Source organism: Grus americana, chromosome 6 (genome assembly GCF_028858705.1).
Source record: "Grus americana isolate bGruAme1 chromosome 6, bGruAme1.mat, whole genome shotgun sequence".
Taxonomy (NCBI): Eukaryota; Metazoa; Chordata; class Aves; order Gruiformes; family Gruidae; genus Grus; species Grus americana.
In genome coordinates, this window is record NC_072857.1 from 6,992,829 (window position 1) to 7,014,249 (window position 21,421).

General features: G+C 45.9%; 1 protein-coding gene and 1 long non-coding RNA gene across 8 annotated transcripts; one reads left to right on the forward strand and one right to left on the reverse strand.

Moving 5' to 3' along the window:
- Positions 1-355: 355 nt before the first annotated feature.
- Positions 356-17,275, reverse strand: HNMT (histamine N-methyltransferase). 5 transcript variants are annotated; one of them, XM_054830942.1, is made up of 7 exons: positions 17,069-17,275; positions 13,631-13,827; positions 12,679-12,731; positions 9,082-9,189; positions 5,454-5,584; positions 4,786-4,879; positions 356-2,051 (listed from the first exon to the last, which is right to left on the reverse strand). In XM_054830942.1, exons 2-7 carry the CDS (start codon positions 13,765-13,767, stop codon positions 1,696-1,698), a joined length of 879 nt encoding a protein of 292 aa, XP_054686917.1. In that variant the 5' UTR covers positions 13,768-13,827; positions 17,069-17,275; the 3' UTR covers positions 356-1,695. The 5 variants fall into 5 exon arrangements, 4 of the variants coding, with proteins under 4 accessions (XP_054686917.1, XP_054686918.1, XP_054686915.1 ...); XM_054830943.1 differs by lacking the exon at positions 17,069-17,275 and adding an exon at positions 16,079-17,047; XM_054830940.1 differs by lacking the exon at positions 17,069-17,275 and adding an exon at positions 14,829-14,934.
- Positions 13,463-21,032, forward strand: LOC129208364 (uncharacterized). Of its 3 annotated transcripts, XR_008577794.1 has the most exons (4): positions 13,463-13,722; positions 14,121-14,210; positions 14,496-16,228; positions 19,640-21,032. It is a non-coding gene; the product is annotated as an uncharacterized LOC129208364 (long non-coding RNA). The 3 variants fall into 3 exon arrangements; XR_008577792.1 differs by lacking the exon at positions 14,121-14,210; XR_008577793.1 differs by lacking the exons at positions 14,121-14,210; positions 19,640-21,032 and adding an exon at positions 18,105-18,882.
- Positions 21,033-21,421: the final 389 nt, after the last annotated feature.

Consider the following 21,421-nt stretch of genomic DNA (forward strand, 5'->3'; position numbering starts at 1 on the left):
ACCATTTAGAAGAGGTCACTGACAGCACAAAAGAGCTATGAAAATAATTGTAACTTTAATTTGTTTCCTATTAGAAATGCATGCAGCAATCTGTCCTAATGAGAGATTTTCTTTCTTTCCCGCTTCAGCATGTCACCGTAACTGCTCACAGATATACTGAGGTCTCCTAATGCAGGAATCTGTACATAGCACTGTGGAAAAGTGGTAATAGATTTTGTTCTGTTCCACAGCTGAGAAATATCATGGAAACATTCTAAAATACACTGAAATTAATATTTGATCACCAGGAGAAGTGTGCGTTTCAAACAATTCACTCTAAAATGAATATAAACAGCTATTAATGCCCAATACGGTCTCTTGTAAATCACTTCAAGTCTTTAATAATCTATACTGTATCAGAAATATATACGCAAAAATAAAACATAATTTCTTGCAGCTAAAGCATTACCTAAAGTAAACCATTTCAAAACTGAGTGAAATTATTTCAATGGCAGAAATCACACCTGTCTCACTGGATAAACTGAGTATTCAGACTATTAAATGCGTTCAAGCAACCATACTGCATTCCACCATGCATTGTGCATTGTAGAGAGCATAACACTTCTTAAACCCGTAAAGTCGTTTAGCAAAACAAATGCGTCAGCCACCAGAGCAGAGACAGCCCCACATGGAGAAGGGACCAAGGAGGTGAAGCACCTTCTTGCTGAACATCCTATACTATATGTTGGGCAGATTAACCTGACATGATCCCGCTGAAAATGAAAGAAATCCCGCTGAAACCTGTCAGTTTGGCATCAGAGCTCCTTTCTACATCTTCTGTGTTACAAAGCTCACAAGCCACGCGCGGCCCTTGCTGCCAGGCTAGCAAAAGGCTGCGACCAGGAGCTCTGTGCGGTTAGCTAACAATACCAAAGAGCCCGACCTGACAGCAGTAGCTGATTCCTAATGATGGCTTTGCCTCAAGGCTCATTAGTGAAATTCACCTCTCCGGGACAGTTGTTACCACTGCTGAGTCTCGACCATCTTCAATCGCTTGGCTCTTGCAGCACCAGCGTGGACCTGTTTGCAAATCACGCTGCAGAGGCAGCATCATAAAAATAAGGTGAAAATACAGGGAGAGGGAAGCAGTGCCATTAAATGGAGTCGGATGCGGAGGCAGGAGTGGGCAGCCATCATGCATACAGAAGGTGCGAGGCCACTTTCATCGTAACTGGAGGTACGAGATCTTGAAGTCACAGCAAGCTCAAGAGATCCCACTGAGCAGCCACCCAAATGGCTGGTCATTTTGAGCCTCCACCCTTGCCAGCTGCACTGAGAGGCTGTAATTTGTTTATTTGGTCTGTAGAGAGGTTTTAGATAAAGATGATGAAACCACATACAGTTCTTGATTACTTTGTAGGAAATGGTCAGGTTTCTGCAGTGCCCGAGTGGATGATCTGAGTTACTTCTGATTATTCAACATTCATACGATAAAACACAGTTAACTGCTTGGTGAGTAACACAGTCATAGATTTGTACAGAATTAATCAGGTATTAAAGCTCACTTACAACAACAGATATTAATACTGATTTCTTAACAGGCTCCAAACATTATATTCAGTACTGAAGTAAACTAAGCCATTTATAAAGTATGAGAAACATATTTCAGCTGTTAACAGGTTCTGACTATTTGCTTTGACTCAAGAAGAGGTTAAGTCATGGCTCAATCATTATTACACTCAGGTTGTTATTAAAAAGCACCTTCCCATCTCTTTTTTCACTGCATTCAGGCTTTCTTAACTCTTCCATTACCTGACGCTTTAATTCAGGAGGAGCAGTTTCAGAAAACTGGCAGGTTTCTGTCAGGAAATCCAGCAACAGCTCCCCATCCTTGTTCCCTTCAATAAAACAGCTCGTTATGTCCATGTAGGATGGGAGCTCATGCAGCTGGTACTTCAGCCCAGCTGAATCCAGTATCGTTCTGATGTCAGCAGAGGAAACATAAGAGCAGAGATCATTTAAAGGGAAGGAAGACCCAAACTTCTTCCACAGCGTTTCCCAGCCACTGGTTCCTGAGAGATAAACCACCAGAAAAATGCTCAGGAATAAGGGAAAACACTATTTGAACAAATTTGTGATCATCTGGGCTTTTTATCAGTAGTTGTCATTGTGAGCAGGGTCTCTCCAGAGTTGGGTGTGTGTCCTGAGGCATGGAAAACCAAATCCTCTTCCAGTCCTTCAGCTAATTACTTTGTGATCAAGCTACACATGAGCTTCACTGAAACACTTATTACCAATAAACTATCTCTCTGCTACGTGAAATATGTGGGGTGCAAAAACTCTGATCACATGGTCCATGTGGCTGGATGTGTGGTGGAGAAAGGGTTGGGATGGACAGAGCCCGGGGTGAAGCTGCACCATCCTCCCGGCCTTCATCCTTTGCTCCCATGCTGTTGGGCATGGGCTACGAGAGGGCTGCCCCTCACCCCAAGCAGACCTCTCCGGTGGTGTCAGAAGGACATTTTTGGCTGTGTATTATCTGGGTGTGCAAAGATGAAGGGTGAGGAAGAAAAAGGCTCCTGTAGCACCACTGTCACCTCCAGAACCGAGCCCGTGCTGAGCATGCACCTCTTCTCAAGGGATGTTTTACAAAGAAAACCAGACGGGTAAGCTGAAGACTCCCCAGATGGGCCTTCAGATATTTATTTCCCCTCACCCTGGATCTGTGATTCAGCATTTCTGCTATAAATCATTTATAAAAGGATCACCCAGAATGACTGGATGGGATGAAAATAACTTGGAGCCTAATAAGCAGCTCTTGAGAGTTATGACTATAAATCTCCATAACTACTAAAACCAGTTGCTCGGCGGTTTTGCAAATGCTTTATCTGCAAACAGTTATTTATAGTCAAATAAACAGTTTGGTGTTTAGAAGAGAGGCTACAATATTTTCTTTCACCTGGTGGAAATTGAATGCAGAGCGCTAATTGCAGAAAATTTGCTGGTGTCAGTGTTGTGTGACTCAGTGCCATCTCTGAGCCGAGCAATTATACACTACCTGAATGCAGCATTATTATAATAGCTCTCAATCGGCTCGGCATATGGCACTACTTTTGTTTTCAAGGCGATGTAAACAGATTTTTTAAACGTGTTAAAAATAACACCGCATAGCTCTTGCAACTCGCCGGCTCCCCTGGCAGGGACGGAGCAGGAGGGATTGCAACCTCCACTGACTGACCAAGCCCTCTCCTATCAATCCTGTTCCCAGACTGGTTTTTAATTAACGTATCCTAATGCGTTTGTGCCGGAGATGACATTACCTTCATTTTTTGAAGTGAGCTTTGCTCTGCTTATCTTTCAGTACCTCTTTTTGCTTCAGTGCTCATTTTCATAGCACTTCTTCCTTCCCCTCTCCATACTCTTCTTTCCCCCCAGGTTCTCCCCATCCTTTCCTCTCTGCTACTCTGATCCCTATTCCTCTCTCCCATTTTCTTGCTGGCCCCAGCAATTTCTACTCCATTCTGCTCCATCAGAAAATACAGAGTCACCTTGCCCGGAGAGGACTGCGAAGACTTTTCATGAATTCATGATTTTCATGAATGTGTTTTTTAATCACACTAATTTTGAATAGACACATGTTCCTCCCTGTATTCACATTTCACGAATATCCAAAGGGACAGGTTAAGCAACTGGAAAAGAGTTTCAATTAACTATATGCAGGTAATCAGCAATAGTCTGATACTATGATCTATTCTTGTTCAGTCCAACAATAAGGACAATAACTCAGATCATTTAAAATGCAGATTTCTTGTAGTGAACTGCTTGAAAACACTTTAAACCAAAAACATTTTGGAGAAAAATAGTTTGAATAAATTCAGGTCAGAGAAGCGTCACTTTGTTGTGAACACTTCATGAACACAAAAAAGGAAATTCATCAAACACATTGCATTTGGCAGACATGGCCAAATTCAATAAAAAAAATTAAGCTTAAACCTCTGAACAAATAACACTTCACATCCCTGACAAAACTATCAGATGTGATTGTATACACAACTAAACTTTCCACAGCTTGCGAGGCAAATCAAAGGCTTTCTAGAGTCAAATCAGACCCAGCATTGCAGTATTTCTTGCGTACCTTGCCCACAGTATTAAAAGGTCATCGTTTACTCTGCTCCCACATTTTCCTGCCGGATTGACCACAGAGCATCTCTCTGAGATCCGAAACAGCCTAAGAATGCCGTTTTCCACCCAAAATGATGATATTAAGGAAATGGGCAGTTTGAGAAGAAAATGAACCATATGTGCTCTAACACCTGCTGTATGGCACAGCCGAGCCCCTTCGTAGCTGTTTGCTTAATGCAGCAAGTCTCCAGGAGCGAGATAATGCGGTGCCCAGCCCAAAAAGCCTTTTACACAAAATAGCAGAGGCTGAAGGAGCTCTTGCGAGCGAGAGCTGCGGGACGGAGCCTCTCGCCCGCTTCGGGGCTCTCTGCTGCCGTCCATCCCTGGCCAGGCTGTGGGATGGGGAAGGGCAGAGGGCGAGAGAAAGGTGTTTTGTGCCCATGACACAGCTTTGCTGGCTCACAAAGCCTTCGGTTTCACAACCTGCAGCATGGAGCTGCGCGGATGCAGGCGGCATGCGGATTTCAATGGATGTAGGTGAATGGACACTGTTTATTACTCAGCCAGTTCACCTCTATTGGTGGTAAAGGATATTTTAAATAAAAACGTGCACTGGTTTCTAGCCTGGCCTGTGTTGAACTTGCAGGAACCCCAAAGTCCTCATGGCTCTTGCCCAACTCTCACCTGAGACCAGGATAATGAGCAGCTTCGCCTGCGCTTCCAGGAGGCTGTGGAAATAGCGGATAGTTGCTGGGATGTCTTCTACATAATACAGCATCTGGAAAGAGCAGAAATGCTTACAGAGATACGGTGCGGTCCTGGTGAATATTATAACTGGCACCACTAGGTAAAAGCAACCAGATGATGGCAATCTTGACAGAAGAGCAGCAGGACGACAAGACGTGTCAGCACAACGCCGGGCAGTGGGCTCACGCTGCAAGCTCGGGGCTGTCACTGCCTCGCCTGCTGCTCCAGGACTGAGCTCATGTTCATTCATTAACCTGAGATGAAAAGACTTGCCTTTTTTAGGAGTGAAGATAGCTTGTAGTGGCTTCGGTAAACTTGGAAATACAAAGGCAATTTCACAGAGAGGACAAGGAGCTTTGAAAACACAAGTTAAAATGTATTTTTAGTTGACTGCCACCCACAGCCTGGTTAATAGGACTACTGTGCTCAAAGTTGCTTTGCTGTAACTCATCCTTCATTTTTGCGGTTCACTTATGCTTATGTACTTTAAATTACAGGGAAATAAACTCACCTTTCTTCCCCTTAGAGTGGATAATGAGGTCACATACTTCATGCATACTTTTAACAGCCAAGTCTGACAACATTTACTTTACAGAGACTTTTACCTGGATCATGTGAATGAAGTCCCATTTTTTAGACTTCTTTTCTGCATTCATTCGACTTTCATATTCATAAGCTGTCTCCTCATGCCAGGTAAACTTTACGTTCTCGAGGCTTGATGTCTCAGCCACACGCTCTGAAATACAGGAGAAGGCAGGACAGAGTTATCTCAATTGCAAATACGGGACCGATTTCCACTCAGCGCTTTAATACATCCAAAAGTCATATTTGGGTAGGGAGTTTTGGTACCAGTTTAACACAGCAGTGCAATATTTAAAACCTTGAGCCCGTATGTGAGAATGGGGCTGTAAAGGTCTTTGTAGATGAAGTCTTAAGAGGGTCTGATGCTTTAATCTTTGCACCCTCGTTTGGGCTCCTCCAATCTTTACTTGATTTAAAAAAAAAAAAAAAAGAAACTCTTCAACATGACTGGCTTAAGCTGCACTAAAAGATGTTGGCTGGGATAAAGAGTTTTGAGGCCATGAGCAGCACATTTCATGCTGAACGGCAGAAGTGCTGAGGACCCCTTCGCGTAGGTACCATGCAAGATCCACGTGGCTGAGCAGGAGCCAAGCCATGGCAAAGGGTTTTCCAGAGACTGAACAAAGAAATACAGGGGCTCCAGGATGGATCAAGGGGTTGTGTTTTGGAGAGAAAGCACAATTTAAAGCTCGAGAAGGGCAGAGAAAGCAAATGGCTCACTCTGGGAATGTGTCACGGGGATGGTGGGAGAGGGAGCAAGGGCCCATCTCCTGACTTTTAGCTTCTGATGTGTTCAGATAATTTTTCAAAAGCTCATAGTTTTGGCCAACTGCTTCAGGTAAAAGGAATAATAGTGTTTTAAAGCAAAGACTAGTATAAAGAGTGACACACAGTGTGTTTTCAGACCTCGATACAAGGCACATCCAGCAACTGAGGAAAGCAGAAAGCTGGAGAAGTGGATTCAAGGAATAAGTTATACCAAGGGCTTGGCTCGTCACTGCGTTTCTTTGCTTTTATGGGAGCAAAACTGAGGGATAATTTCATATTTTAGGGGATGCTGGAATACTAATGTCCATCTGTTGGCATATGGAGCTCATCGCACTGTGCTCCTGCCTGGCGCTCAGGATTGCTCCAGGACAAAGCTAGCCCTGATGCGATTCCTGTGCTTCGCTGGAGTTAACATAAATTTAAAACTTAGCCCAAAGGCAGACTGAGCCTTAGCTATAGAACACATGTTCACAACAACATGATTTGCTAAGACCAGCGCCTTTACACCGCTAATCACAATGTTTCTCCTTTTGGGCTCTGATTAGGACATATCCCCATCGGACAGATGAGAAATGCTCTATCAGTGCTTATCTCCTCTCTTTTACGGCTGGAAATGGGCCACCCCTTTCGGATGCTGCTGCTGTTACTCTGTTCGCTTCCATTTATCAGTCACTGGCCCCGGCACTTGCAGTTCAGATTTAATTTACTGTTTTAAATTCAGGCTTCGTTCAGCACCATCACAAATAATCTGGTGCAATCTGGTTCAGTTCAATTGCTAGACAGTCTACGAGGAGACACTGGGAAGAAAACTGAATTGCTTGCCAAGGTGGTCTTTTAAAGTCAAAATTTCAGAAAGGGCAAACTCATTCTGATTATGGGAAGTTTCTGCCCAAAGATTCATCTGAAGCCATAATGTATCACCCTAACCATTTTAAAAAGTTTTCCTTAATTTTCTCCTGGGTTCAACCCAGATTGTCGTCTGGGTCAGAAGCCAGTCGTGTGCCCTTGACAGGTGCCATCAAAACTGGACGTCCTGCAGTTGTGCTGTACCGTGCAGGCAATGGCAACGCAGCTCAGTTGTGGGGCCACCAACACTCCAACCATGGTCCCCAAGGGACTTCACCTGGACATGGACCAGGAATGAAGGAAAACCACAGCCTGGCCATGGGGCTTTTCGGAGCACCTCCAATGTATGATGCAGCCTAAGATAAACCAGCCTAAGATAAACCCCAGTTTGTCATCACTGCATGTCCCAGTATGAAGTTTCTCTTGTGAGCATGGCTTCTCCTTCCCAAGGAGAAAGTATCTGGTTAGGCAGAAAACATAACTACCGAATCCTCAGAGGCACAGATAATGTTTCCAATTCTCCCCGGAAAATCTTAGGGCTCAGAAACCTAATTAATGATACCTACTGGGGACATGATTAATTACCAAATAAGAAAGTTTAAAGAAAGAAATTCAGATGAATATTTCATTTCTACTTTAGCATAAAACTTAAAATAAGGACAACGTCTTATATTTTCTCTAACTTTCTTCTGCAAAGAAACTCACTGAAGTAGGATGGGACTGCCAGTTACTTGGTGGTAGGTGGATTCAGAGGAACACCAGTCTCATGAAGCCTATGGCCCACAGCCCAGAGAGGACAGAAATGCTATGTGCAAGTGCCCAACTTGTCTTATAAACAGAGCAGATGCTCGGTTGCCCATCCTTCACCATCTCAGCCTGGAGCAATGTAAAAGCTCCTGGGATTTTGCACGAGCCATCTTTTCAAAGATCAGGTCTGTGTAGTTCAGAAAGATATAAAAAAAAATACATTAAGTTTTTCCTGGGAGCCTTTGGTGCTTCCAGTGACTCTGACCTCCCCCACTACAGGGAGAAAGGGATTGTTACTTTTTTCTTTTTCCCCCTTCAACTTCCACAAGCTGCTTAATACTGGGAATGTTTTGCTTTTAAGGACTTAAGCAAGAGTTGGAGATTTACAGCGTGGGGTTACAGCCTGGTATTTACTATGGTTTGGAGCATTTCCAGCAATGCATACTGCTGACGAGGTTGATTCGTTACTGCCACGTCCATTCAGCAGCAGCTCTCTGGCAAGGTATGCTCTGCTCCGGGCTGCTCACAGCCTGGATGGAGTAGGTGGTGTCACCTCCATACAAGACCATAATTACCTGCTAAGGTAAAGCCTGGTAGGTGTTATTTCAGTGATAATCAAACTGCGGATTGATATTTAATGCTCGCTTTGTAGGGCAATTTGGCCGAAGCACCCCTGCTAATATTCAATTCTCCTCGGAAAATGCTTGGCTTTCCTTCACGAATGTTGCTCAGACCTTTGGGCTGGTGGGAGGAAACAAGCTCTAAGCCACAGAGCACGCAGCAGAAATCTTTGGTATCCATCTTGCTTTCCTTTCCATGTTTTCTAACGCAAAGGATGGCAACTAATTTAGTGCAACACTCTGAGGTTTAGCTATTTGTTATTAGGAAACGATTTTTAATATATGCGAGAATTACCATGAGACACTAAAATTTTCCCTTTGACGTTGAGGAAGGATCCTGATTCAGTGCAAGTTAAAAAGCTGTCTGAAATGTGGGGATTTAACTCTGTTCTCACACAATCACCCATCAGTTCCCATCTTGCTTAGCTTTTAAAGTTTGTCTAGCCCAAGAGTTTGCCACGCAGAGGTCTTTGCAGTGTGAGAGACTAAGATTTTAATGAGAGACTGAACATTGTTGAAAAGCAATGATGGCAAAAAAGCATAAAATAGTGACTTTTTTAACTTTTAAGAGCCAACTCTGACAAGAAAGTGTTTGAATATCCAGCATTCAACTCTTTTTAATACATTTAGCATAGTTATTGTAAATCTAATTTATTTAATGTAAAAATACCTTTGTACTTGGAGATTTGGTCAGCACTTGGCTCTATTACATCGTTGTTGATGGTGACGCCTGGATATCTGGCTTGTACTTTTGAGAGGATCAGCAGGTCGATCTCACCTAGGGAAACAGGCAACATGACACGCAAGATGAAAGCAAAGCTCAGCTAAATGTTGTCTCCACCATCATCACATCCCCAGTTTTGAAGACCGATGCCTGCCATACACGTACACAAAATGTACCACACAGGTAGATGTAGCTGCTTTGTATTCTCAGCAGATTGCCACGAGGGTTTAACTCTAGGATTTGAGAAAAATTTAAATATCAGTCCCCACTATCTTCATTCCCCATCTCTGATTACCACCATCAGTGCCAAAGGAAAACCACAGTCACGCATGTGGCGTGACCTCATATTTTCTGGACTTGCCTAACCTCCCAGGGAAGATCCTAAATGACTCTGATGGTGCCAGTTCTGATGGTCCCAAGTCACCAGCAAACCTAGCAGGATTTCTTTGGAGTCAGTAAGAGCATTTTTAATGCAGCATCTCACTGGTTATCAGGTCACGTGGGTGAGGGAGAAGAGAATATGTGTTTATACTGGAATCAGAAACAACATTCATGTCTGTTTGTCTTTACTGTCCTATGACTTTTTCCATAATTAAGATGAATAGTGCGCATAGCATTTATGTTTACCTAATCCCTGTTTGCAGAATACCCCAGAGCTGACTGTACTTTCTTTGTGAGGAACAGTTAGTTCTCTCTGGATACTGCTCACGCTAGCTGCAATTATTTTTACTGATGGAAGTACCAACAGATCTAACATTTCAAAATTTAAAAGGAGCTGCCATCGCTCATGGCCACCACTCCCCATCTGCAATACAGGGAGATGATGCTCCTGACTGAGGCATGGGTCCAGGGACAATATCACCCTGGCTCGCTTAGCTTGCTTAGAGCTCGCTTCTGCTTATTGTGCTCAAATAAATTTTAGGTGGAAAAAATAACAGAAGAATAAATTTAGGTAGAAAGAGTGATGCAGAGGGTAACTGTGGTGAATAATGGACCCAGGGGTCATGTTGCAGATAAATATTGAGCTTTGTCCTGAAAGACGTACTTGTGCTTGCGCACGACTCCACGCGAAAAAAATCCCTACAAATGAACAAAATTGTGCATTCAACAGAAGATCGTGCAGCGAATCCTGATGGCCAGACAGGCCCTTGCTGAGGGACCGTGGAGGGAGTGCTCCCATCGTATTTGCACGGCCTCTGCCCATCCTCATGATTTTCAGTGCCCCGTGTTCCCACCACGTCAACGTTAGCTCCATTATAAAGATTTGATGTACAAAATGAAAATATTGGGGATTAAATAGCCATAATGTATTCCCCAGAGCTCAGCCCAGCACACCGGGTCCTCCCCAGCAGGGTCCTTTGCACTACAAAGAGCTCCCTGCCTGCTTCTGGCCCCACCACACATCACCACGGGTCAAAATCAGGCACCCCAGCCCAGGTCTCACCTGCTCATTAACACCCCAAGAATTTAACATAAAAAGTGCGGGAGACTTCAGTTTTTTCAGACTTACATGTTTTTCTTAAAGCAATTAATAACACCAAAATTCACGTGGCATCTGTGCAAGCACGTTCTCTGAGGGAGGGAAATTGAATTTCTGAAGGAGCAGAAATAGCTGCAGCTTCGCTATCACTGCAAACCCTGTCTTCTGTTGAAAAATCAGAGCAAAGCCAGTCGTCTGCAGGCCGCCGTGGTAAAATTTGGGAACACAGAATTTGTACTGAACTACAGCAATATTTTTGATTTTTGGTTGCTTTACCAACTCTCTGTAAAACGGATTAGCCCTTTGAAAAGGCTGTGCAGGTCCCGATAAAGGAAAATTGAATTTCGCATTTCCACATGCAGATAGGTTAATACATTCCCTTCCACTCTTCCGTGGCCAAACCACCCTTGTATTGTTTTTAACCAAAAAAAAGCACCCCTTTGATTCATAATTTAATCCACAGCCTTAATTGACTTCAGTTAGCTCTTTTATATGCAAACAAGTGTCCTGAGGCATTTTACAGTCAAATCTGTGGCAGCTTGCATTATCAACAATTTGGCAATTAGGCTATCCGAATTATTTAAACTCTCCAACACAATTACCTTTTAAAGGCTACCACTATGTTCACCATTAAGTTTCTAATTAAACATTTTACGTAACGGGATAGTTTATAGCACAGTTGCTACTTTATAGCAGCGTTGATGACTTTTATGGTTTTTAAAGGTACAGAGTGCTGCGCGCTGGAGTGTGAACTTAATAAGGGAGAGGCCGTGGGCGAAGGCAGGCGCGGTAGATGTGCGGGTGTAATGGGGTAGGATGCTGCATTAAATGGTTTGCTTGTCTCTCGAGGTGGAAAAGGGGAGAGGAAGCGCTCTCCTCCCACGCTCCCTCCCTGCGAAGCGCCGGGGCGGATGGGGCCAGGGCAGCAGCTCCATCCCTGCACTCCGCCATCAGCCAGGGTCAGCTGGGGGCATTTGGGAATTCGGTGCCTCCCGACCTCCCAAGGACCCGTGGTGGGAACAAGCTGGCAAGGAGCAGGGTTTTGGTGGTGTAGGGGTTTTTATATGACAAAATGAGTTTTTCCTGTGTGTTATTGATTGAAAATCCATCACATTAAGCCAGAGTGTCCTGGGTTAGGGAGTTAAGTACTTCACTAAGTAAAGTGTTCCTGTTAAAAAAAAACATATTTTTTTTTTTGGCAGAAGAAGGGTTTCCTTTATTTGGAGAGCAATGTTCCTACTCTGTCACACTGTCTGTTTTATAACTAACACCCATCATTTACATACAATTATTTTTACTTATTAGGAGAGATTGACAAAGCTGAGATTAGTCTTTGGAGATGCTATGACTAAAGCATTTAAACTAAATTAACTGTTCTTATAAAATTTAAGTTTGATGACTTAACGGGCAGAGCAGAATTAGAAAACATAGGCTTTAATTATGGGGGAACTTAAGCAAGAATTTAATGAGAAGAAGCCACTTGATGATATTGGTATTGTTTTTCCACCCAGTGAACTTCAGATAAGAGACATTTCTTCTGATTTCTTCTGGAGCTATGTTCAGCTCCAGTGTTTGGGGGGACAGTAGCTCCAGGAGGAGCTTGGGCATTGACAGTGCTCTGCAAGAACATACAGGCAGCTGAGGTGGTCATGAAGCAGGGCAGGAGGCAGCAATGATGGGGAGTTACCACATCAGTAAATAGTTACAGGAGAGAGTAATTGCAGTGCAAGTAAAAATTTAATCTTCTGAAGAATCTAAGACATTACGTCACTTTTTTTTTTTTTTTTTTTTTTTTGCGTAGAAACACTATGGGGCAGCTCAAACCTCTCTCTCCCCTCCCTGCTGCAGAAGGAGGCTTCTCATGGAGGACATATGAGAATCAGGGTGGGGAGGCACAAGCTGTTTTCAGAAGATATGGGCACACACCGGCTAACACCATCTGTCCCCTGGAGCTGACTTTGCAACAAAAGACTTATTTACCACTTGATCGTTTCTGCAATTTGTAATCCTCTATTCTCTGAAAAAAAGGGAAAAGCATACCAACGTTGAAGTCCGTAGCATACCTGCTCCACCACCAACGCTTAGAATATTGATTGTAGACTTCCCATTTCCAATACTGAAAAACATTATTTATACATTTTAGGAGAGCTACCCAGTAGAGAGGGTTACATGCATTATGTGAAGCAGCGGAGATCCCATGAAGACTAAAACCTGCAGGACAAAATCAAATGCAACGTGCGCATGTACAGGCATGCCTATGAGCGGGCATCACATTCAGAACTCTGCTCTTTGGAGAGTCCCCATTTCCAGTTATTTTGGCAATTTCTAGAGGAGTTCTGCTATAATTAGGAGTGCACACAAGCAGAAGCAGGTCCGTGCCTTCTCCATGTCTGTTTTTCGAGGACCAGAGACCTCCCTACGTCTGGACCAGCAGCTTAAAAAATTACATTTTGCAAAATGGGGAGAACGAAAGGTGAGCGTAACACTCTTAAAAACCCTTAGCGAGGCTTTGTCAGAGCCATAAGACCCCGGGTCCTGAGAAGCGTCTCCCCAGAGCCAGGACTTCACCCACGCTGCCTGCTGCCTCAGCCAGCCTGCAAAGCGAGGGGTCCGGCAAAAAACAGGCGCTGGCAGGCTAAGCAGCAGCGTTATTTACACATACTAGAGAGACCCTAAATATTACCTGAAAAGATTAATTTTAAAAAGATGCTTCCAATCAAATTTAATGTTCGAACGTAGTATCTGTTACTGCATTTTAGAATTGATTCAGGGTAAGCACTCAAGGAAACAGTTCAACCTTATCTCCTCCCTGCTAGGCAGGCTCGTCCTGAAGAACAGCCCTTCAGCGGCGTCTGTAAACGAAATCTCCAGCCAAGCCCTACCAGAGACCTTCAGACGGGGCAGCCGGCAGGGAACAGCAATCTGCCTCTTGCAGGCATCCCCCCGAGCCCATCCCCGCCGCGGGACCGTGCCACGGGGCTGTCCTCCAGCTCCACGTGGCCACCTCCATGTTACCTCGCTATCTCGGCCGGCAGCTGCCTCTCCATGAACTCCCGCATGCACTGGTGCTCGGTCGAATTCGTGAGGAAGAGGCGGAAAGACTGGAGGTATCTGGCGGGGTCGGTGAGCAAGCTCCTCATGGGCGATGCCATGCCGCGGGTCGGAAGGGTGCGGGAGGGGACAGGTTGCTCCCTGCAGCTCTTCTTTCAGACCTAGAGAAGGAATAACAAATGCCGGAGAGGTAAAAACCAGTGCGCACTTGGACTTTGCTCCGCGTCCTCGGCCCTGCTACTTCACCTTAGAGCACTTAGAAAAGTATAATGTAATTTTGCAATAGAAGCTGTAAATCAGGTTTGACCAGCAAAGGGTAATATATCATCTTTAATCTGCGCAGAGGAAATGCCAGCATTTTTTTAACTGTGCTGACACAGGGCTCTGTTAAAACCCAGTAAAAGGGTCTTTAGACGGTTCTTAAATAAAAGAAAAATTCCCCTATTTCTTGAAGGCATGGAGAGGCTGCAAAGACTTGGTCTGGATTAGAAGAAAGTGCAACACACATCTCCAGAGATGCTGGCAGATGTCTCTATCTGTTTTTGTAAGCTTTTGATGTTCTTAAAGGGAATGCTGATGGTGGGGTGAAAACAATGAAAACCTTATAAATGCACTCTTTATTTTTCTAACTCCTCTGAAGATAATGATATGATTCCCATGGGCTAAGTAGTTAATTCACAAAAGCCACATGAGTTACTGGAATGGATGTTGTGCTAAACCCGGCTTACACAGAGTCGGGAGTGGGGGGAGGCAGAGCGTGCTACCGGGAAGCGTTGGGCTGTACCTTGAAAAGTGCACAAAGGTGTGTTTATGCTCTCTTAAACTGCAGTTTAAGTCTATCACGTCTTGTCCTAACTGGCAAGGAGAAAGAGGTCCTCTTCCTTCTCGCGGGTCCCGTGCTTAAGGACCACACTGCCGCTCTTACCATCAGATCTGACTTCCCCGCAGAGGTTACGTACCCAGCCACCTCTCGTTTTTACGGCTCCCCTTGGACTGTCTCCAGCCAAGCCCTGTTGTTGTCGAAGCGCAGCAGCCAACAGCCGAAGCCTCCCACCCGCTGAGCTCCCCCGGCTCCCCGCGCAGCCGGGACGGCTTCCCTCACCCCACCGAGCCCCCGCTCCCCTTTGCCTTCACTCACCAGCGTGACCTCTGAAATACAAACCATGGATTTTCCAGACTACTTTTCTTGTCCCTTTGAGTTATAATTCTGTCCTCAGTGGTGCTCCCAGTCCCTCGCAGCTGCACATCGAATAACAACAGTCTCGTCCCTCCCCCAGATCATGAACGGAAACACAAAAGAATATCAGGCTCGGATTCATACTCGTCATTGCCTCCCTTTCTGGCAGTGAACTGGTGATGACTTTTCTGACTAACTATGCAACCAGTTTTCCACCCACCCAATAGATGCCGCATCGAGGCCACGTCTTCCTCACTTGTTTATGAGAATGTCATACCAGAGGGTGCCAACCCTAAAGCCTCTGTATAGGAGCGACTCCTTCTCCCCTGTACGCTGGGCAGTTACAGCACCGGCAGAAAGATGGGCTTGGCACAATGTCTCCCTAGCATCTCCACGTTCCCTGGCCATCCCCTTGTTCTATTTCTGGTGCTCACTCCTTTTCAAAGGACAATTTCTAGGGACAGCCATCTTGCCGAGCAGCTGTAGGTCCCCAACTCCTCCTGCTCCTCCTGTCTCCTTTCCAATGATAACGTGAGCTGCTTGGTTTTGCCCACCTTCCCTTGCTGCACGTGCCAAAGGTAACATCCAACTCATGACACATTTTGGTTTTGCATCTCATGAGCCACATCTCCGCACATTCCAAAGGTTCCCACAGGAGGATGCATGGTGCAGGCTAGTGGTGATGCACCTCCTCTAGCACGTGCTGCTACCAGAGCCGTTAGGTCAATTAGCAACGCCTGTTAATTGCCGTCCTTGAGACAGTCCCAAAGACCAGCAGCAACCTCCGGAGCAGGACCCAAGGTGTGATTTCACACCCACACCACCGCCGAGGCACAGCTGGATTTCAGCACGCTCCTCACACCCTAGCCCTGCAGACAGCAAGGATGCTTTTGAAGGAAAAAACAGCAAATCCGAGTACGTTAAACAGTAACAGTGATGAAAGGGGCCTGGTAACAAGTAGATGGGAGAGCTTTAAAAACTTTGCTGGGTCCCAGATGCCAATGAGGGCCGGTTCGGAGCGGCATGGGAAGGCGATGGCCCCCCCGCCGGCCACGGAGCTCACCCCCTGCCACCTGCTTCAGTGAGCCTGGTGGTGTTAGATAAGAGAGGCGATCTGGCCCATGCATTAGCCACAGACCAACAGACACAGCTGAGTTGACTCTATTCGGTGGAGGACAACCACTTGCAGGGCAGTGTCTGCCTCTCAGGCTGCCCACCCAGCCCAGCTGCCACACCTGAGCCCGCTGGCAGGCACACCGACACCCCCGGATCCTTCCCCAGACGGCCATCACTGGAATCCCCAGCAAAATCTGAATTAACCTGCGGAAAACAAGTATGAATTTTGCCAGAGAGAGTAAGGGAGCAAACACCTGGATGTACGTCAGGTGAGAATTACTGCTAACCCAGCCTGAAAATAACGTGGTATATTCCTTGTTTACCCATTCCTCTGCTCTGCCCAACTCCTCGCTTTTTTAAGTGCGTAAACAGGCTTGGCCATTTGCCACTAACATATTTTACTACTTTCAATCTTGAAAAAATATTTTTCAGTTAATAAGAGGAGATTTAGATAATTGACCTTTTTACCATGCCTCCCTCTACTTCCCGTGATTTAATTTGTAGACGTCCCCTTCTCGGCGGTCTCTAATGAGCAGCTGAGATTCGTTTTCATGTTAGGTGCAGTTCAAGGAATTTGTCTCATTTATTTCATTACACTTCCGACTGTTTGAATCTGCCCCATTTATTTAATTTTGTGTTTTGCTGTTTGAACTGTGGCCAGTTAACTTTAAAAATGAGTAAAGAGAAGGAAGAGAAGGATTTTTTTTTTCTGAATCAGGCCAATAGAAACTTTTGGATAATCATGTTCACTTGGGCACGTCCCCTTCAGTGATAATCCAAATTTACACGTAACTCCCAAGAAAGATTGAGGAGTTTAAAAAATGGACTTTGTGTTTACACTGCAGTTGCGTGATCCACCCCTGGTTCGCGCCGGCGCTAGCGGAATTAAACCTGCTTTAAACTCCCTGTAAAACTCTACAAACCTTCCCCATGAAGCCAGGAAACAAAGCGAGCTTGCCCTTCGCTGTAAACTATTTGCAGCAGGAGCTCGGGCTTATTAGCACAGGATTACAGCTTGTCAGTGAGCTCTAACAAAGCAGGGATCCCTCTTGGAGGAGTTTAACGCAATCTGTTAAGCCCGCGCTTGCCTGGCTGGCGGCCGTACTTACGTGCGAGCGGTCTGTGCCTCCCGAGGCTGTGGGCTCCCATGGCACGATGCCGCTGCGGTGCTGGGGACACGCTCCCGGCCGGCCGGCCACTGCCCGGCGGCTGCTGCCGTCCCACCCCCGGGGCCACGACGTGGCAGCACGCAGGAGGTTTTGCCGCCCGAGAGAGGAGCAGGCGACGTCGCAGCCTCACGCAGCCACAGCTGCCTGCAGAGGCAGAGGGGACAGTTTAAACCCTGTCCGCCGTGGCCAGCCGGGGCCCTCCGCGCGGTCCCTACCCGGCACAGCCACCAGCACCCCGGGAGCGTTTAGATGCAGAGGTCTATCAACGTGTTAATTAGAGTCCGGATGAAAAATAAAGCCCCGCCACTGGTATATGAGAAATGCGACTCTTGACAAATTGGAAATAGTTGTCTCAGCGTGTGGCACACAGCAATGTACAGTGTCATTTACAGTTTGCCTACAGAAGCCTACAGATATAATTGCTTTGCTTTTTAGTTCGTTTTCTCACCAGCAGTTGAAATTTTGCTTATCCCTTACTTTCCAGGGCTTAAGCAATGGGAAGCATTTTCCAAGTTGTGTGCACCCTCCACAGCCCTGTCAGGAGCACGTTTATCCCAGGGAACACAGGCGTGGAAAAGAGCACTGACCCGTGTCTGCTATCACACTGCCTTTTGGTGTTCAGAGCCTTAATATTTTCCCTGGGTGTGCCTCAAATTATTCATTGTTCCTTCATGTTTAGTGAGAAGGAATTTTTTTGAAGTTAAATGAAGAAGTTTTTCTTCTGGACTTAGATGGAGAAATGAACTGCTCATGGAGAAATGAACAGTTCATATTGAGGAAGTCATATAAAATAATACCAGTGATATTAATAATCTTGCTTTCAAAGACACGGTTACAGGAAGAATGGCTGTAGTTTGACATTAAGCTGAAAGTTTACTGAAATAAAGATTTCATATCAACAGTTAAAATTGTTCAGCTAGAACAATGACTGTGTGGGAAGGCAACACCCGCTGCATTTTTTTCTCTCCATACACAGCACCATTTCCAAACCACTTGGAGAGAAGGAGGTACAAAGCCCTTGGCCAAGGAGTGAGCCAAAAGCTGCAGGGCCACGGCGTTTCAGTACCTTCTGCGGGTCCCTCGGCAAAGAGGGATGCCAAAGCCGTGCAGGAGGGACCGACAAGCGGCCCCACAACTGCTTCGCCGTTTCAAACCAGTGATCATGACTTTATTTGCAAGAGGCGTTTTAAGGAAAACGAAACCCCAGCTACTCTGTCAGACAGCCACGAACAAAGCCAGCTTCTCTTGGCTTGAAGAGTCCCGGCGAACGCTAATTCTGCAGCAACGTCTCCCGCACAGGCTGTGGGTGCAAACCCCGCTGCAGCGGCAGCTGTGCAATGCCGTGCAAAGCCCTGTCCTGGCCCCGTACCGGCGATAAGTGCTGCTGTTCAAACGTAGCTGAACAGCAAGGTCGGTGGTGTTTACCTCGTTTTCTTTGTAGTTCTGGAAACCCAGATTAATTGGCATCACTAGAGCTGTGCAAGTTGGTTAAAAGAAAATAAACTCAGTGTATCTGACTCATGCTTTTCTCCCTCTGCAATCCACTAAAAATGAGTTTTCCGAGTGCCAGGTGCCATTAATATGAAAGCCAAAGTTTAGAAAGCCAAAAATAAAAATTACCTGCATCTGGTGCTTTTAAGTGCTTTATGAAAATAAAAGATGCTGCTGTTAATTGGCTTCTTTAATTTCCCCTGGAGACACATTCTGTGAGCTTTAAGCCAAATCCCAGCCGTGTCAGTTCAACGTGATCTCAGTGCTGCCCCGGCACAGGGTAATTTGGGAGGGGGGGATGCTGCACCATTGCCTAGACCTTACTTTCACCACCCCCAGCTCCTTCCCTTCCCAACGGTGTCTATGTGATGTGCTGCAGAGGCCACTGCGCCCAGGGCAGGGCTGTGCTGAGCCAGAGGCTACAGAGAAGGGCAGGAGCCAGGACGGGGCTGGCATCACTCTGCAAAATGAAATCCTGCAGAGAAGCTTGTCACATTGCCCTAGGTCTATGGTTTTGTTCGTTAAGGCGGTTTTGCACTGTTTAACATCAATATTTAGAAAAGAAAAATCACCTCCCTGTGCCATCCTACCATGCGTCCTCCTGTACACAGCGCTGTCCTAGAGGGCAGGAGGCTGAGTTATTGAAAGGACATCCCATAAGCCTTGAGGGCAGCAATATTTGGAAATAATAGCTATTGTGCATTAAACTTCTCTCTGTCATAACAGCTCAGGGGACAATTCACACTCTGTAGATACTTGGCCAACAGTGACGTGTTATAATATTAAAAAATAAAGTTGTAGGATGAGTCCGCCCAGAAACCTGACAAGGACCCAAGTAGTTGTCACTGGCCCCTTTTAGGTGAGGCGAGAGCTGGAAACAGTCAACATCTGCAGATTATTTCATTCTCTGGAGCACATCTGTGTGGGTTTTGGCTGAAAATTTATACTCTGGGAAGGAGGAGAAAGGAATTAAATGTTACAGTCTTGGTCCAAATGAATCATTATAATTTCTTCTCCCAGGGATGCTGCGAGCGATGCTGGGAGCCAGCCCTCGCTGAAGGAGGAAAGGTGCAAGGGAACGTGCCCTGCCACATGTCCCCGGGGTGGCCACCAGCCGTGTCCACAGCAATGCAGGATTTCCCGTAGGCTGTGCCCATCCACAAGCTCCAACAGCCTCATCGGTCCCACGGCAGAAGTGGGAATAGCAGCACAAAAGTATCCACTGAAGATTTAGAAGTGTTGTGACGACTGGTTAATCAACTGATGCCTTCAGAGAGGAAAAGTGCTAAGTTAACCAAAAAGCTGGGTACAGGCAGGGCATTGGGGCCGGCTGCTGGTTACGTGCGTAAAGCCAGGTGATTACAGGCGTAACGCTGCATAATGCTGATTTTGTCTTGGAAGAGATGGCAGTGCCAGAATAGACCACCGGTCACGCACAGGGCTGCAGCGACCCTCGCTTGGGTGAAGATCCATCCCTTTGGAGCAGGGATCAAAGCCTGGAGTCACAGCTCAGCAAAGCTGAGCTTGGGAACAGGCAGGGGATGGATCCGCGTGCAATATCCTCCCTGCCTTAACAAAACCCGAGAGTCCAAAGTACGTGGGTCAGATCTAGGAAACTGGATTTTCAAGAGGCGGCAGGAGTGGGAAAGGCTGGGCAGGAAAGACCTAATTTCTGTCCTCTCACCAGGCTTCAAAGCATCTGTAGATGGACCAAATATCTGAGCCCAGAGACCCAGGAGTTTATTGGGCTCACCTCTGGATCTGATTGAATCGCACTCAGCCAGCCCAATAAAAGCAGAAGCTAGACGTTGCTTAATGTCTAAAGAATTATTTCTGCTGTCTTCTAATAAAGCACGCTGATGTAAGCTGGAGTTGATAACAAGATCACTGCGCTGGGGTAGCAAAATCTCATTTTACAGGACAACCGAACTGTCAGTGCCAAAGAGCGGACAGGTTATTGCTCATGCTTCTCCAAGGTTGCTTTTATTAAAATGGAAATTTCCCAAGCTTTGCATGCACACACACGCGGCCACGGGTGCAGACATCCCTTCGAGGGGGAGAGGGGCCAGCCGCAAGGCCACAGCCGCCTGCGGCTCATGACTTGCAACCCTTACAAACCGGGGTCGCTCAGGGGAACGGCAGCACGGCAGTGAAGGGGCTCATGTCTTCACAGCCCCCATCCTCACCACGGCTTTGGGGTGGGTTTGCAGGTACAGCAGCCCCGGGTGGGTGCGATGGGCTCCCCCATGGCTGCACATCATGAATTTCCCATCTGATCTGAGTGAGGATTTGCTCTCCCTCCTCAAACCCAGTGTAGGCATCATCACCTTAAAACTGGGCTTTTCACACTTTGGACTAACACAGTTCTTCATGCAAGAGGGAGGCAGCAGCCCAGCCCCTCTCCAGCACAGCCAGACTCAAACCACTGCAGCTGGTTCATCCCTGCGGGTGGTCCCCACCCTTAGGATAGGATAGGATAGGATAGGATAGGATAGGATAGGATAGGATAGAATAGAATAGAATAGAATAGAATAGAATAGAATAGAATAGAATAGAATAGAATAGAATAGAATAGAATAGAATAGAATAGAATAGAAATTTCAGTTGGAAGGGACCTACAATGATCATCTAGTCCAACTGCCTGACCAATTCAGGGCTGACCATCAGTTAAAGCATGTTATTAAAGGCATTATCCAAATACCTCTTAAACACCAATGAAGGCAAAAAAAAAATAGCTAAGAATATAATATATAGCAAAAAAAATAGCAAAATTAATGCCTGGCTGTATTTTCAATTTTTGTT